At 40.3% G+C, this 14270-nt stretch overlaps 1 protein-coding gene across 3 annotated transcripts in view; it reads right to left on the bottom strand.

Annotated features, from left to right (window-relative positions):
• The window catches only part of KCNH1 (potassium voltage-gated channel subfamily H member 1), a 331725-nt gene that overhangs the window by 282561 nt on the left and 34894 nt on the right, over positions 1–14270 (bottom strand). For all 3 annotated transcript variants that reach the window (XM_074322079.2, XM_074322080.2, XM_074322081.2), the window contains 2 exons: positions 13978–14084; positions 1439–1567 (listed from right to left, as the gene is read on the bottom strand). In XM_074322079.2, coding sequence (XP_074178180.1) covers positions 1439–1567; positions 13978–14084 — 236 coding nt within the window. The remainder of the gene's footprint in view (positions 1–1438; positions 1568–13977; positions 14085–14270) is intronic.

Below are 14270 nucleotides of genomic sequence, written 5' to 3'. Positions count from 1 at the left end.
TCCCATATTTTAAATTGTTATGAGAAAACTTGCGAAAGTAAGTGTCAAAATATCTGATTACCTTTAAAATATTATTTACGAGTTTATTCGGTTAAAAAAGCAAATGGCCTTTCTAGGTAGCAAGACGACACTTAATCATGAGTGAGTCTATCACTGTGTAATAGCTATTATACTGAGAAATCTTCAAGTCAGAAACTAGAAATCGGAGAATCACAAATCTGTAGGAGCAAAGGCAATTGCAAGAGGCTGTGACGTTGGTTGAGAAACTTACATCCGCTGTAGTCTTAAAACAAAAGGCAGGCTGAAATTGATTTACTATGCGATCAGATAGTAAACAAAAAAAAAAGTAGGATGTACATACACAGCACTGTGTGCTGAACTCTATAAACGTCAGCGTCCAAATGTGCTAGGATTTTAAGTATCCTCAGAGGACAGAGCCCCCTGAGAGCGCACCCACATAATTAATGCTTTTTATTTCCTCCCATATTACCCATTTAACAATCAAATTTTGTCATATCAAGACTAGTAAGTCCCACTTTAACTGTCTCCTGCACTCCGCTCTCATCTCTCTGTTGCATCTCAGGAAACCACAAGGAGCAGAGCTCTCCAGGAGAGCTGGAAAATCTACCACAGAGCCAGAAAGCACTGCAATATGAAAGCACTCCTAACCTCTTGGTTGTCTCGAGTGCACACTGTAGAAGGAGGATGGAAAAGAGTGCTAGGACACCCTCTAATCCCAAACCTCTGGGAATAACATGCCATCTTTTGTATATCCTGATCAGTGGGACCTCTTCAGGAGATAAGCTGTTCTAGAAATTCTGAGCCATTTTCTTTCATAATCCCCAATGTTATTCAAACAATACATGCATGTGATATGGCTGAGGTGAGGTCTGTGGTCCCAGCTAATTAAGTGACCCATGTGGAAATGTAACTCACGCTCATTAATACCATATTTCAAATGAATTAACTGGCCACAGACTTACTCAACCATGCAGGTAGAAATATGCTAAAACATACTTTACCAATTTTGACGTGCTAGAACACAGTCAAATCTAAAGAAGTTTATATAGAAATAAGATGAACGTGGCCTCACATGGGGTGACTGACACCTGTCATGAGAAAACCTGAAAAGATCCTAATGATGCACCAGGGAAGCCCAACCACCTTCTTCTGTCTAAACTTTCCTGAAAGTGTTAATCTAAAAAGGTATGAAATTGACTTGAACGCTTTCCTAAACAAAGCTTTTATTCTTGCCTTCTCCTCCTTCAATACATTCCAGAATGATACAATGTTTCACCCAATATATTAAAGTTTAAATCTTGATCTTTGTGCAGATTGCCTTGGCAACCTTAAATTCTCTGTAATGAGAGTCACACTAAAGTCAAAAAAAAAAAAAAAAGAAGGCATAAATATATTTGTACAAATCAGAATTACAAACCTTTACATGAGTCATCCTCAATTGGCTGTTTGAAAGCTGTTATGTCACTGAAAGTGCAAAGAAATAAAACCACTTTATCCTGTTCATTTCGAATTGGAGCGATTTTCACAAAGAACCACACAGGTGTCCCTGAAAGAAATATTGAAAGGTTGGTCAGTAATTTGCATTCTCATTTGAGGGGCTATGAAAGCAAAGACTTGGGAATGAATAGGTACAAATATTAATTCCTTTTTTAAAACGCTTCATTCCTTCAGATGTTGAGGTTATTATACCATTAATTTCTCTTCTTGCTGGAATAAAAACTTTCAGTTACTATTCAGTGGGGCTTGTCTTCTGTTCAAATAATTTTGTAAATGCAGATCTCTTAACCCTGTATAATGATTAGAGAATAGGTTAAAACCCCTCCTGGAAGTAACTAAGGTATAGAGACCTAAAGACTTATCTTTGACCATGTAGTAGACAAGTAAACAGTAGGGGCCAGGAGGGCACTGCCAACAACGGCCAGTAGACCATGCAAACTCAAATTTCTATTGTTAAAGGGCCCCCGTGTCAAAATCCAGTGTGGGAATCCATCAATTTGGCTCACGTGCTCAGTCAACCATGGGCCAGAAACTATATTTCTAAGTCTGTCTCCCCAAAATAAAAATCCAAAAGGTCCAATATAATAGCAAATGATAACACATTAAGAAGGAAAAGAATTGCCAAAATGATTCTCCCAGCAAAGGTTCCCCCAGGAAGGGAGGTTTCGAGATTAGGGCTGTGATTATATTAGTGTCTTAGGAAGCTCGATGAATGTGTTTCAACTTCCAATCCTTGTTCCTGAGCTAAAGTGGGGGATAAATGAGATCTTCCAAAGCACTGCCTGAATCCACAGAAGGAGAGGGTAGGCAGGACTCATCTGACTTCTCAGAAAGGGCCCCCACTCAGGTATCTATGGCCAAGTATCTGCACAAAGTCAGTCTCTGGCATCCAAAAAATATTAGGAAAAATAAACAAGTATTTTCTTTCTATAGAGCACATCAGTAAGACAGAACAATCAATTCCGTGATACAAAATTAAATGAGGCAAAAGTAATGATAAGTTCTTCCCTATCTAATTCTTGTCGCCCAGTTCCTAAAACAGCATCTGGCGTGTAAGAACTTAGTACCTACTTGTTGAATTTTGCGTAACTGGAATAGTACTTTATATACTATTTCCTAACCACTTTCAAGTTAAAATAGAGTAAATATTTCTCCACGTTAAGTGTTAGAGAAGCTTCCTACGTACCAGGCAACATGCTCAGCATTTTATTTATTTTAGGAGCTAGCAATGGAAATAACTCACTAAATCTTGGAGATGGAAATAGATCCCCAAGAGGTCACCTGGGTCTCTCTGCCTGCAATCACATCAACTTCTACACTATACAACACAGACAGACAGACATCTCTGATTAACATTGGGATTAGTCAATCTAACTTAATAACTAGCTTACATATCTGGTTATGCCACTTATTTATATGTGCGTTTGAATAAGCCTAAAACGTAGAGTCAAACAGGCAGCAAATAGATCAGATAGGAATATGTTCTCCTTCAATCTTAAATATCTATGTATTCATCCATAGTTAATTTTAATCTTCTGTCCATTTTCTCTTTCCATAATTCTCAGCTGTCAGTTTCTGGGTACTCTTGGAAGACAAATAGATTATAATGTCACTAAGAAAAATGTGTTTTGAAAGAAAAATCCACCATACAAAAACCACAAATGGCATTCCAAAATCAAGCGGAATATGGCCTCTGAATTACCCACTGTTTTTGGAAAGTTTGTGTTACTACTGTTCCCAGCCTCCTCTTCAGAACCTGTGGGATTTTAAACCATTTTCAATTAAGCAACAGAAAACTCAGAAGAAAGCATCACACCAATTGAGTCTACATACCCACAGCTCTCAGGTGTATCTTAGCTGGTAAGGCAAAAAGCAAACAAATCAAAAAACCATTTTCTTTTTGCTCTAAAGAAAACTTTAAGCGATTTTCTTTTAAGACGGTAAGCCAGAAAGCACTTCTAATTTGTCCAACTAATAATAAATCAGATAAAGGGACCCCCACTCATGATGTCTAACCCCAGGAGCCCAGTCTTGCTGGATCCCCAGCACCTTCCCATTCCCAGCTGCCACCTATGGTCCTTCCACTGTGCTCTGTCAGCGAGGCTCGATGCCTTGTGAACGTTCCAATTGGGACTGAGCCATCTAATCTTTATATTCCATTTATGACTACAGGGATTGATGACATTAACCTTTTTCAAGGTCTCCTCTTAGGAGACCATTTTCATTTTACCACAGTTCAAGCTCATCATGAACTCTCCCCATTTCAACAATTCAATCTGTTTAAAGCTGTATGCCTCTCTCCACCAAACTGTGCCCACTGCTTGCATCCAGAAATGTTCCCCTATTAAATACATGCTACTCTGATCATCCCTTTTGAGTATCTAAGTTGTATCTTGTACCAAAAAATTCACATAGTCAGTATGTATTGCCTTAGATCATCTCCAATTGATCTTTTGGACTTATTGAGGGAAGGAACCTCCTTTTCCCTGATCTGGTGTTTCCCTGTAGAGGGACATCTTTCAGCGAGGCACTCCAGGCCTTTTCCCTGGGTTAGCAGTTTGGAGGACAAGAATTGGATGTGTGCAGCTTGACCACTACTCCTCTCCTGCTTTCTTAGAAATTAGTCTGCATCCTGCGTTGCTTCTCCCATTCTGTAAATGTTAGGGGGGAAGTCCAAAGGCACAGGAGATGGCAACTGGGAGGAGAACTGAAGTTCTCCAGTGCCACCTGGGATGGATGGGTAATTCTGTCTGATTCCAAGATTCACTTTAAGAAACAGGTGACCAAAAAAAAAAAAAAAAAAAAAAAAAAAGTTATTTTACTGGCAAAAATGGGCTTATTCAGGAATAGCAAAGAATTGCAATTTCAGACATGCGAGCTATGGCAAAACCACAGGCAACTCTGAAAAACAAAGGAGAGAAGCATTCTTTTATAGAGGAAGGGGTGGGAGAAGTTGGGAGAGGCTTTTACAAACAAAGAGTCCACAGGAGAAAACTGAGAGTTCCAAGTGTAGTGCTTTTCATTGGCTGAGTTATGATAGTCTCAAGGGCTGAGCTGTTGTCAGGCAAGGAGAAAATCTTCCTTCCTCCTGCTGCTGTAGTAAAATAGAAAACATCTTGTTGGAGATGCAACTTATGGGTCTCTTCCTGTTTGGGGTAATTGACGATGAGTGGTAGGCCATGAGACCCCCCTGCAGGCCTTCCCAACCACAATTTTAGTTGAGGTTTCTTTTATTAATTTTCTCAAAATTCACTTGCCCACAGATATCAACAACATCTCCAGGATAATCTTTACTAGTCATAAAGGTGATAGTTTCACCTCCATTTGCCTAATTCTTGTATCTTTTTCAATTGGTTCTGAGCACAGGCAGGGAAAGAGAATGCTATGTATTGGCCCCCCTCAAACTTTAACAATCGAGGACTGTTACTTTAAATAGATCATAATTCATTCCAAGGAGATCTGATCTACTTTCTGTCTTATCATCCTGCACCCCTATTCCAATGGCACCTAATGTAGTATTATGCATAGGGTCACATTAGGCCACTGTATTGCTCAGCTTCAAAGAGTTGCCATCTTGGAGTTGTGAAACTCAACAACCTTGGCAGAGTAGGTGCTCTATAAATGCTTGCTGAGTTTCAAAGTAATAAATGCAGCTTCCAGTGTCTTCACAATCACTCAGACCTGCTTCTCTCCCAAATTATCACTACCCAAACAATCTAGGAAAGCAAGTAGAAGGGGTTTAAATTTTTATTTCTGAAATTCTTCCCAAAGAGAACATGAGTCCTCCCTAGGTGACACCAACCAGTAATTCAACCCTTCTTCTTAAAAGCAAAGCATTTTTAACTAATAAAATATTACTCAAAGTCTCAATATATTAAACAATTGTTCCAAATGAACATGAACCATCCAGAGCCTGGAGCCCCACCCAACCAGTTTCTTTCCACCCCTCTGGATGCCCCCAAGGGTATTCCCGAGCCCTTTGGCTCCTTTCAGATATAGACCTGCCCAGAGGCAGAGGCTGTGGCAGTTGGTCTCCAGGGAATCTCTCCTAGAGCCCAGATTCTGCAGAAAGATCCATTCCATCAAGATACAGGAGAGGCAATGAATGCACAAATGATCACGGGCATACACATACACATACAATCCACAAGAGGAGTTTAAAATTCTGCCTCTTCACCCAAGTAGCTACAGTAGAAAAATAAGTCTGTGATGTCTTCTTTCTGCAAAAAGATCAAAGGTCCAATGATAAATTTTCTACTAGAGGAAGATCAATGCACAAATCCAGGAGAAACACATCATCTGGCAATCCTGATGGCAGCAAAGGCTGCTGCTGCAGGGAGAGCAGCTTTCTTGGCTGAGCATGCTCAGTGAAGGGGAAGTTCCAGGCCAGGATCCTCCTCCTGGTCACTCTGTGATTCTCAGCCCTTAGGTAGGGCCCTTGCGTCATGCAGTAACGAACCTGACAAACTAACCTGGCTATGGGGTTTCTCAACTTCGTCAGTCAGATAACAAAAGAGCAAGGCTCAGCTGTATGAGAGAATTTTTGGCATCCATCAGTCTTCCTCTACGCTGGGCCTCCTCCTAGGTACTCTCTGGAACCAGGCAGTCAGGTAGCCACGCCACATTCAACAGCAACAGAACTGACCAAGCTAATGCGATTGGTTCTTGAGATGGGTGGCACATGCTGAGCCATTTGGATAGGTCCTGAAACTGGAGTAGCGAATGGCAGCCTGCCCCAGGAAACAGACCCGTGGTCTAGGGTCAACTTCATTGAGACAAATGACTAGTGCAGAGAGGATGCGACAACACTAGGGGGACATAGGGGCTCGCCACTGGCCATTAGAACATCTGATTTGGAATCCCAAGCCCTGGGTTTGAACTTTATCTCTTCCTTTATTATGTGTCTTGGGCATGTCACTTTAACTTCTCTTGAAATCAGTTTCCTTATTTGTAAAACGGCAATAATAAACCTACTTTAGATTAAGTAAAAATATATACATGTCTGGTAAGTAGGTCTTTAAAACCATTACTTTCCTTTCTTCCTTCCTTTTAAATTCCTCATCTGTAAGATTCAAATGCTCTACATTACTGCACAGGAGTGTTTGGATGACTTAAAAAAACGAACGTATCTCAAGTGTTTAATGAAACTCTGTACCTCAACCTGTTCTGAGGGAAGAGAGCCAGTCTCAACCATAACAAGGAGAAAGCTAGAAAAAAAAAAAAAAATCAATGCTTAAGCCTCGAGGTACTTAAAATTTGATTGAAGAGCAAAAAGCAAAATCTAAATAAATGGAGAAAGTTACATTGTTTGTAGATGAGAAGGTTCAATTTTGTAAGTCAGACCTCCCATTTAATATATAAACAATGCAATTGCAATCAGAATCTCAATTGTTCTTTTCTCGTTTGTTTTTCTCAGAGCTTGATGGATTGAAATTCAATTCAAATAGAAAAATGAAGGTAGAAGAATGTCCAAGAAATGTTTGTAGAGAAAAATAATGACAGGGACTACCTACTACGATAATTAAGAGCCATTGCCACTGGTCCTAAAACAAGCAACAATGAAAATAATGATATCACTTATTGAATGTTTACAATGAGGCCAAGCCCTGACATAGTCTGGTTTACTTCTCACAATACTCTGTGAGGTGGAACTGCTACTGTGACAGTATATTCATTTTAAATATGGGGGAAACCACTGGGAAAGCATTTTAACGAAACCCACATAGCTAATAAGTTACAAAAGAAGAGAAGAGAGACAACCCCGTGAATGTGTGAGAATTTAGTATATAAAGAAAAGAGCATTTCAAATTAGAAGGACGGAGCTGCGTTCTTTACCAAATAGTACAGTGGCCCCGGTTTATCCATGGTCTCATTTTCCTGTTTCAGTTACCTGCGGTCAACAGTGGTCTGAAAATATTAAATGGAAAATTCTAAGAATAAATAATTCATAAGTTTTAAACTGCATGCCGTTCTGAGTAGCATGATCAAATCTCACACTGTTCTGAGTACGGTAATGGAATCTCACGTGGTCCTGCCCAGGATGTGAAGCATCCCTTTGTCCAGCGTCTCATGCTGTATATGCCCCCTGCCCATTAGTAAACTCGTAGCTGTCTTGGTGATCAAACTGACTCTATCACAGTGCTTGTGTTCAGGTAACCCTTATTTTACTTAATAACAGCCCCAAAGTACAACAGTAGTAATGCTGGCAATTCGGATATGCCAAAGAGAATCCATAAAGTCCTTCCTTTAAGTGAAAAGGTATATATATATATATATATATATATATATATATATATATATATATATGGAAAACATTATATATATATATATATATATATACACACATACACACACACACATACATACACACACACACACACATACATACACACACACATACACACACACACACACACATACATACACACACACACACACACACACACACACACACACAGGGTTCGGTACTATTTGAGGTTTCAAGCATCCACTGGGGGTCTTGGAATGTGTCCCCCGCAGATAAGGGGACGACTATTGTACTGAGAAAACTAAATAAGCACTGTGGAAAGTCAATTAAGTTAGACTGCTACATCACATAATATATAAAAATAAATTCCACATGGCTTAGTGTTCTAAATATTCTAACATAGCTATAAAAGTACCAAAACATAGCAAAGAACCTGAACAATTAACACAAAAAAGGGTAATGTTAAATGGATAGTAAATGGGAAAAGGAAAAATAGAAGAATATTCTTCTAAAATAGAAGAATATTTTATTCTCTGGGTAAGCTTCCGAAGCATTATACAAAGGTCAGAACCAGAAAGGAAAACATTGAGATAAAAATTTTTCACTTTTATATGGTATTTTAAAAAGAGTCTCTAAAAGGAAAAATATTTTATGTTACATATGTGTTTAGGGTCAATATACCTTACAGCTTCTAGCACTGAATAAGTAAAAGACAATCTATTAGGAAACAAGGCAAAATATTATTTTTTTCCTATTAGATTTGTCTCCACAAATAGATTGTAACCCCCCCAAAGACAGGTTCGTTTTCTTATGCCTGGATCTCTTTGGCTCAAACCCACAGGCCTACAGTAGGTAATCAATAAGTACTTGGCCAGCAGCTTCTCCTTGCTGGCTTGGCAAAATGCTGTAAGATGCCTTTCCCGGGGCTTCTGTGATGGAGAAGCTGATCCAGAGCTTCCAAACACGGGGCCACCAGCCTCATCACAAGTCATGGCATCAGTCATGCTGTACCCCAAGGGTGTACTACTTTCACTCAGGCTGATACTTCTTGATGGTCTTGTTTGAAAAATGGGAAAACTAATTGACTAGCACAAGAGTGAATGCCTAAAATATTTACTGAGTGAGTTCATTAATGATGGCTGTCAGTGATGTAGGAGAATTATCGAGCATACTGAGAATGAGTTCAGGAACAATACAAAACATACAGCACCACAGAAAGGCCCAGGTTTATTGGTCAGACTGGCCAACAGATAGAAAGAAACCTTTCAAATAATCTGTCCTTGAAGAGATGTAATAACATTCTACACACTCGTTCCAAAACATACCCTGAAGTCTTCTGCTAATTACTCCCAACTCCCCAAAAGGTAGGACAAACATTAATGCTTATCAATAGAAGTTCCTTTTTACAAAGTTGTGCTTGCAAATACTAAATAATGGAAGGGGGGGAAGACTCTAAAGAATTTATTAAGAGCTTATAAAAAATCAGTAACAAAATCACTGGAATTAAATAGAATATATGGGCGAAGAACCTGAACAATTAACCCAAAAAAGGGTAATGTTAAATGGATAGCAAATGGGAAAAATATTTCAGTCTCACTAGCATTAAAAATACTCATTAAGCAAAGAAAAAAATTAATTGTAGGCAATTTGATCATTTAAAAGTTACACTATTCAATGCTGGTGCAGTACAATGAGTCAGATGCTCACAATTTTAAAGTGAACTTGAAAATGGGTTCAATGCTCACAACACTACTTGGCAAAATGTCTCAGGAACCTTAGTTCACATCCTTTGACACAGTACTTCTCAACTTCTAGGAAATATTTCATAATGTCAACAAGATATCTTTACACAAAGATATTCATCTTAACATTGTGCTTCAATAAAGAAAAGTTAGAGCCTTATAAATATCCAGTAATAGAGGAAGTGTTAATAAAATTCTTTCTAAATTATGTTTATGGGGAATTTTAATGATGGGGATAATTTTGTGATAAAAGATTACATAATTGTATGATTTCAAATTGCATATATGTCAAAATCCCAATTATGTAACATGTACACAGACAAAAACTAAAAGTGAACCTACCGAAAAGTTAAGAGTATAGTAGTATTCCCCTGAGACTTTGAGTCTTTGGGGGATTGTTTTTCTTCTTTATACCTTCGTGTACTCTCCATAGTAAAAATGCATTAATTTAAAAATGACAGAGAAAAATAAATATTCTTTTAGATGATGGCATTTCACATTTTAAAATCTCAACGGGGGTGAGTTTTCTCCCAGAGGACTCTATACTGCTTTAAAATGCTGAACATTTCAATCTAATGATCCACAAAGTTTGAAAGTAGAAGCAAACTCTGCCTCCTCCTTCCTCTCGTCCCATCCATTTATGTCCAATCTGCTCCTATGAGACCAACACAGCTCAGTTCCGCCCCACACTGCTCACTCCTCAGCTCCCAAACCCTCACTCCGAATCACATACTTTTCTTTCACTCATCTGTTCCTTGGTAACTATCAAGTTCCTTTCAAAGTCACTCAACAAACATTTGCTGAGCACCTCCTCCAGGCCCGGCTCTGAGCTAGAATCTTGGTTAAGTTTCACTTCAGGCCAAACAAGGAGTTGCTGACAGGAAATGCTGTGTTTCCCACTACCTGGGCACTGCCTGGAGCTGGGTAAACTGAGGGAAGAGCCTGTCACTGGTCACCACTAACAAAGTCCTACATTCAGCCTTCTCCCTTTCCCCCCTCCACCCTCAACATCTCATCATCTCAACGGCCTCTTCCCCTCAACAGGCCACACTCATCTTGTCACCGGGGTGATTCCTAGCGGGCCCCCATCTGCAGTCTCCTATGCTCCCTTCTATCTCCACACTCTACTGCAATCATCTCTCTAAAATGAAAATCTGATTATATACTTAACCCTGCTTAAAACCCCTCAATGTGCCTCACTCCCACCCTCTTTCCCCACAACTGCTGCTCTTAAGACAAATTCTAAACTCTTTAACGAGGCCGTGTTACTGGCTGTTATTAACTTTGCCGCCTCATTGGTTAACCATTGTTTACGAGGTTGGACAATTAAGCTCATGAACTTGTTGCAACAATGCTGCTAACCTTTTTTTGATATCAGAGGGATTATTCATTATGAATTTATACCAACTGGACAAACAGTTCACCAAGTTTACTATTTGGAAGTGCTGAAAAGGCTGCGTGAAAAAGTTAGATGACGTGAACTTTTCACCAGCAATTCATGGCTCTTGCATCACGACAAAGCACCAGCTCACACGGCACTGTCTGTGAGGGAGTTTTTAGCCAGTAAACAAATAACTGTATTGGAACACCCTCCCGACTCACCTGATCTGGCCCCCAATGACTCCTTTCTTTACCTGAAGATAAAGGAAATACTGAAAGGAAGATATTTTGATGATATTCAGGACATCAAGGATAATACGATCACAGCTCTGATGGCCATTCCAGAAAAAGAGTTCCAAAATTGCTTTGAAGGGTGGACTAGGCACTGGCATCAGTGCATAGCTTCCCAAGGTGACCATTGTGATATTCAGCAATGAGGTATGCAGTACTTTTTCTACAATGAGTTTGCGAACTTAATTGACAGACCTCATGCCTGCGTTTCATCAGCCAGAGGTACTCTGTGCTCTTCTCTCTGCCCATCTCCCACCTACCCTCCAGTTTCTGCATGGACGTCCTGTCTTCTAGGAAGACTGCCCTCCTTGACCTCATACATTAGGGTTAAGTAATCCCCCTATGTGGTGTCATCAGAACATTATGGCTCTGTCCTGGGATGCTGCCCCCACCCCTGTGAATGCTCTAAGAGTAGAGGTTATGTTTGTCTCTCCGTAACTGCATCCCTGGCCTAGTGTCTGACACAGTTGGTCAATAAAAAGTTGTTGGAAAAAAGCGTAGAATTTGGTGTAACTGCTATAATATTCCCAGGCTTAAAAAATAATTTCAAGCTTCTAAATTCCTCAGGAGAGGGTAAGAGGTGGAGGAGTCGGGGGAAGTGAGAAGGTTCCCAGGAAGAAACCAACACTATCTGCATCAATTTCATGCTTCACAATTTATGTCCAGGCTTAGCCTTCTACGGAGCGCCTGCCAGTGCAGTGCACCAGACATCTCTGTGTAAATCAGAAACAGAAGCTCTTCCCTCAGCACAGATGCAATTCTAGGCTGGGGACACGGAGGCTTCAGCAAGCAAACTGCAAGCTGGTTTCCAGTTGCCCCTGTACAGGGTATCGCCTGCCTTGCACCCACAGTTACACTGTCCCAGTCTAGGAAGAATGGCCACGGAGCAAGCACTGGAAACAGGTCCTGGATCTGCATGACCTCAGGTGAGGAATAAACTACTTAATCCTTATACTATGGAGATAATTAACACCGCCATGCCTACTTCTCAAGGCTTAGAGAATCAACATTTTAAAATAGTCAAAGGTAAGGTAAAAATTGCGTATGATCACAATTATTCTTGAAAACGCCTTAACATCATCCATAAAGTGTAGCCCAGGCTGACATTCGTCTCTCAATAAGCCCCCCTCAGTCTCCAGGGTGGGAAGAAATGCTGATTCTCCGTAGAACATCAGTTGAACTAACTGGCTCACTTGCAGAGGGCATGTCCACCCACATGGTAGGTAGTTTCAAATACCACAGTCACCTTCAGTGCGATGAGATACAATACGAAGCCTTCATCCCTGGAGGAAGCTGAGGGAAGAGCAGATTCTCCTGTCCCATCTCATATTCATTCTGGGGCACATGCTCACTGAAGGGAATGGCAAGCGAAATCACTAACTCAACTTAATTTATGTTTCCCTCTCTCTCCCTTTTGTGCCAAACATGTATAGTTGAATTTAGACAAGTTAAATGCATAGTCTAATGAAGCTTGAAGGCTCTGAAGCAAAATATAAATGCAAAGCATTTTGGTGATACACCTCCCCGATTAGTATTCTGTGCCGTGGGGAAATCCACTGTTGAGTACGCAAAACCGTTCACTTAGGCTATTAGCTCAGGCACGGGGGAAGGGAAGGCCACTGCTGGCATGCTTCAGGTCAGAACCACTGCTCTGAGTTGAGCTGCCCATAGTGCAAGGACTGGCACAGAGCCATTCATAGGCTTTCACCTCATTCCTCTTATGCTGAATAGCAGGGTAGGAGCTAGTCCTACTGGCTGAAGGAGTGAGGTGGAGCAAAGCAACCTCTCTACCATGAAAGCCACAGAACCAACCCTCTTGGATTTGTGGGTGCCCAGAGCCAAACTCTCAGACCAGCAGCCTGGGCACAGGCCACCAAGCAAACAGTCCTCTTAGTTGCCAGCTCCACCATGCCAGACTGAAGAAACGGTCCCAGCTCCTTCCAGACAAAAGCAGCATGGTGACCTTTGCTTTCCAACGCAAAACGTATGACTCCGAACGCCACCAAAATAAACACGCCATCTGGGCCACTCTGGCAATGTTCTGTTGAACCTATGACCTACCATTCCATCCTACATATAAAGAACAGGATTCTTTACAAACAAAATAGCATTTTGAGAAACAAAAGCAAAGCACTGTTCGACACCTCTGCAGCCCTGCTGCAGCCGGATGCCCCACTTATACTTCTAATGCAGCTAATCTCCATTCTCCTAAGAGAAAAGCAAGTTTTATACTTGTGTATGGCTACTGACCTAAAACTCCATTAACATACTTTGTAGAAGTAATTGTAGCCAAAACAAATACAAATTAACAGTGCACTGTGACTATTAAATGCTGTCTCCAGATGAAAAACTGGAGTCACCGGGAGAACAAAATTTTATTCAGAAACTCTGAATTGAGTATCTACTGGCATTACCTCCTGTGCTAGGGGCTGTGGAAGACAGATACAAAGACAAAACGGACAGAGTTTCTGTCCCATCTCTTCCCCTCCCCCAAGGAGGTATAAAGTCTACAAGTGTCTTAAGCCAGAAACTCACCATAAGTAAACCAGCACTAAACACTAATTCTTGGCAGGAAAGAGATCAACAAGTCTTGACTGGTTAGTGACAAGTCCAAATGTCCCTCTAAGGAACAGTCTAACTCATCAATCTATACCATTTATCCCAACACACACAATAGCTTCAAGTAACAACATTTAGCTGATGGGAGAGAAAAATACCCAAAAGAGCAACAAAGGAAGAAGAAATATTTTACTTTGCCAAGCACATTAAGATATGGTTCAGAACGGTCTGAATACTCACTGTTCTTCTTGTACATCAAAATTTCAAAGGAATTCATCTCATAGTTCTCAAATGTTTGCCGCACCTTTTCAATTGTATCTTTATCAGTCAGCTCCCCATACATAAAACTGCAAATCAACCAAAGAGCTCAAGTTAGATTAACAAATATTTATTATGTGTTAACATAACAGCGTAGGTTAAATATCCGTTCTATACCTAGCACTCTGCTATGTGGAACAAACACACACACACACACACACACACACTGAAAACATTCAATCAAAAATAAGAGAAAGGAAAAATAAAAGAGTAGA

This window comes from Rhinolophus sinicus, chromosome 11, assembly GCF_057876585.1.
Source record: "Rhinolophus sinicus isolate RSI-liver-muscle chromosome 11, RSI-T2T, whole genome shotgun sequence".
Taxonomy (NCBI): Eukaryota; Metazoa; Chordata; class Mammalia; order Chiroptera; family Rhinolophidae; genus Rhinolophus; species Rhinolophus sinicus.
The sequence above is the reverse complement of the archived record's forward strand: the minus strand, read 5'-3'. Positions and strand labels throughout refer to the sequence as shown.